Consider the following 3907-nt stretch of genomic DNA (forward strand, 5'->3'; position numbering starts at 1 on the left):
TATCGTGAATGATTGTCATGGATGACACCAAATCAACGGCTGAAAGTGCTCTCTACAGAAGGCCACTTAGATTTACAAGGTCACCATCCTCAGGACCTCAACTGTGCATTGCAAGAGCGAAAGCTCAAAATCACTAGCGTCTAGTTTTTCTTTTTGTTCTCTCCACGGGCCCTTCATATTAATTTTACTGACAAATAAAAATAACGAAAGCATCTAGATGTCCAATCAACTCCTCTTTTCAAGTTTCAATAACTCTGATCAATTCTAACACCTATTAAGCGGCACAGCCACGAGTAAACATAACAAAACTCAGTAGGAACTCCTTAATTACTTATCTTCTCTTGGGCAGAAAGTCGATGAATAGCAAAATATACCGTGTCTTCGGTTAGGCCGGTCTTTTGACCATCAGTGTTCAATACAGCAGCATGCTTCCGCATGCCATTAGGATAGTCCAAATAAGTTCTCCAATTTTTGCAAGTCTCTGCATGTTTTACGAGGCATTCCCAGTTCTTCTGTGTCATGCTCTTTCCAAGAACCTGTGATGAGTGAACACACAAGACTTACGTTCTTGGTAGTCGATCAAACCATAATTGAGAATCATTAACTAAGTGCTTACCTCTCTCAGATTCTTGGAGTCCGCAGCCAGTCGCCGTAGAAAGTCCTCCACTTTATGTATTCCGGCTTCGCTCAGTTTTCGGTGAGATATCCCATCTTTGGCAATCTTCTCCAACCTCCAGACCTCATCATCAGATGCAGGTGGATAATGTTTCTTGTTAGCTGTAAAATGAAGAGTACACACAAAATAAGATCTTATTCCCTATTAGATTAATGAGAAGCTTCTGATAGGCATGCAGACTCTCACCTAAAACTGATCCAAAGTGTCAAAGTTTGTTAATAAACAAAGAAGCCAATCATATCTTATTTATCAGAATTTTTGTTGGAGATGTAGAGGTTCGTATGAAGTGAAGCTCTCAGCAAAAAAAAAAAAAAAAAACACTAAAATATTGGAGATATGATGTCCGCAACTATGTTGATTGTCTGGCATAAACGAAGGACAAGGTTTATGTAACCTAAAAGACTATGAAAGACTTACATTCTCCTCTATGTTCCTTGACACGAAAAGCATCAGTTTTTGCTTCCCGGATTCGTGTATTTCCACAATGACTTGATGCCACCTTAAGGCCTATCCTGAATCTTTTACTCCTATTCCAGCTGGAATTGTCTGTAAATATCAGCTCTCCCAGCTCCCCAACACCTTCCTTGAGAGTCACCTGGAGATCTCCTGTCAAAAGAGGCCCCTTTCGTTCACGTTCTTTAACCACGTAGTTCTCAAACTCTTCTAGAGCCCAGTTATCCTCATCATCTTTGTTGAAGTCCCCTTCAAGCACAACGACGTCCAACTTAATGGAGGATTCAGGACCTGATCTAACAACATCCCTTGTATTTGCATCGATCACGGCAACAGAAATGCAAGCACCCCCCTCTCCTTCTAGTTTCTTTCTAGTAAATAGAGGATCGGACAGTTTGGTTCGAATCCAAAGCCGTAAGTTTCTGACGTCATTCTTTCCCGTCGATTTAGCATTAGCCCTGCATTCTCCAGGGAAAACAACCATTAGAAACAGGTCAATACTACAGAAAGCCAGCATTACAGTGGAAGACCATTCATACCATCCAAGGTGGGGAGAGTGATTATTTGCGAGCTCCGATGTTTCCATCTGTTCAAAACCAGCATGAGAAGAGTTGCGAAAGTTGGAGACATCAAATAAATGAAGCAGAAGGGATACTAAACCAATCCATTCCATCAAAAGGAGTTGAAAACTTCCTTTGTAAGAACGACTTATCGAACACCTGTTTGAGCTAAGTTCTTCAGGCACATTTCAAATCCCAGTGTTTATAAACTCTGGCTTTATAGACAAAGTGGTATTTACTGGATCATCTAGGGGATCTTTCTCTGTAAAGAAGGCTTGGAAGCTCGTGAGGAAATGTATGAACAAAGTTACTTGGCTTAAGCTTGTATGGTTTAAGCCTAATGTGCCCAGATATGGCTAGTGTAGATGGGGAAGACTGTTACATCATGTTGTCATTTGGAGTGTGGTGTCATCAGATTGAAAGTCAAATGAATTAATCTCAAGTTGCTATCATCATAGGTTGCTCAAAAGGATCTACCATCCTTTATGTCGAGCAGGGACGAAAGTTCCCCTTAATGATCTGCCAGTGCCAAGTAGAAAAGCCATCACTCGACGGATAAATGTTACTTTAAGGATAGCAGACTGATCTTTCCCAAGGGTTCACATCTACAGGAAGGTTTGGCACCTCGACTCTGATGTTATATGTGGGACATTATGCTGCAATGGACATGAATGGGATGTGACGCCCCTTTTTTTTTTTTTTTCCCACAGGTTGTCCAATAAAATGAAAATTTACCTTAAAAAAAAAAAAAAGACATTGCGCGAAGTTCGCGCTCAATGGATGCTCTTCCACCAGTCAACATGTCAAAATTCTACAAACTCTGTTCATCTTACCAGTTTCTGAAAAGCATTGTGGATTGAGCTTATCTGTTGCCTCATCTCTTCAAGCTCACTCCTCATGAAACTACACCATGAAAATTGACACCGTGAACGATTGCTGTCCTGTGGACTTATTCATAACAAATAGACAAATATCCATTTGTAACACTTCAGTTACTGGCGTCAGACCCAATTACCAGACTCATCAGATGCATTCCCTTAATCTACGGCGACAGAGAAAAGTCGACATAAAGCTGGAATACGTATTTATCCAGTACATAGATAACAGAAGCAAGTAAAGTTAATTAGCAGCTATCTCCAAATGCACTGTCCTTTCAGCGATTTGATAAAAATTATGTGCAGGTATTACACTTTGCTGAACAGAATCATGGATCGATGGCTTAGGATACTCGGTTATATCTCTAGTTGGCGACGCAATGCACATGGAGATTCTCCTAGAGGAACCAGTTGATGCAGGTGAGCTTCAGCCAACAAACTAAATAAGAAATATTCACCTTCGACAGAATTCGGCCAAGTCAGAATCAGCACACTCCCTCTCTTCCCGGACCTGTCCAGCAAAGAGCAATAGAGAAGGATTACATTGCAATCTGTCACGGATTCATCTCATTCAAGTTCCACATCACAGGTATCATCACCGTCCTCCTTCAACATGGAAATGGTTATTACCACATTTTCCAAGATTCAAGGAGACAATAATGTCTAGGCCACTTCATTGAAACTCTGGATCTTTTTTTGATCCATACTGTCGAAACAACATGAAAAGCCTAAATCATATTCTTAGTGGAATTACTTCACAGGAAAAGCCTAGGACTGTCAGCGGGTCATTTTTACCACTCAGACTATACCTCTCTATACATCTCGCGGCAATTCCTCATGCCAGTTTCTATCCGGAAGCTGACCGGAAGGTCGGAAATGAATCCAACTGCTTCTAATCGAAGAGATCAGCAATTGAAGTACAATAAAGACTGTTTTTTGTATGTCCAAGTTGGTTACTTTGCTCATCTTACCACTCTCCGGACAACCTGCTCCATCCTCCAGCTCCATGGCATGTGATTCCTCTCGGACAAGTGCCATGGTTGACTGCTAGAAGATCACCACGAAAGCACAAACAAGATGTGAAAATTTAGCAAACAAGACAGCAAAGTAACACAGTAACAATAACAGGTCACTGGCCATTGGCCCACCCCTAAATCGCAGAATAGATTCGAGACGGCAACGTTGGAGTTCTTGAATGCTTCTTATTAAAGCCACGGCATAAACCCACGAACGAAAAACATAAGGAAAGCGAATTTAGAACTATCACAGGGAGGCAAAAGCAAATTATCGTTATGCTCCCATGCAGGCTTTGTCATGTCTCTCATTCCAAGGATCTTCATCTC

The 3907-nt window shown here is 41.2% G+C and overlaps 1 protein-coding gene across 1 annotated transcript; it reads right to left on the reverse strand.

Moving 5' to 3' along the window:
* Positions 1 to 314: 314 nt before the first annotated feature.
* On the reverse strand, positions 315 to 1888 carry LOC125314369 (calmodulin-binding protein 60 D-like). Its single transcript, XM_048276499.1, has 3 exons — positions 1094 to 1888; positions 617 to 777; positions 315 to 536 (listed from the first exon to the last, which is right to left on the reverse strand). The coding sequence occupies exons 1-3, from the start codon at positions 1800 to 1802 to the stop codon at positions 324 to 326; spliced, it is 1083 nt and encodes a 360-aa protein (XP_048132456.1). The 5' UTR covers positions 1803 to 1888; the 3' UTR covers positions 315 to 323.
* Between the last annotated feature and the right edge of the window lie 2019 nt (positions 1889 to 3907).

Source organism: Rhodamnia argentea, chromosome 3 (assembly GCF_020921035.1).
Source record: "Rhodamnia argentea isolate NSW1041297 chromosome 3, ASM2092103v1, whole genome shotgun sequence".
Taxonomy (NCBI): Eukaryota; Viridiplantae; Streptophyta; class Magnoliopsida; order Myrtales; family Myrtaceae; genus Rhodamnia; species Rhodamnia argentea.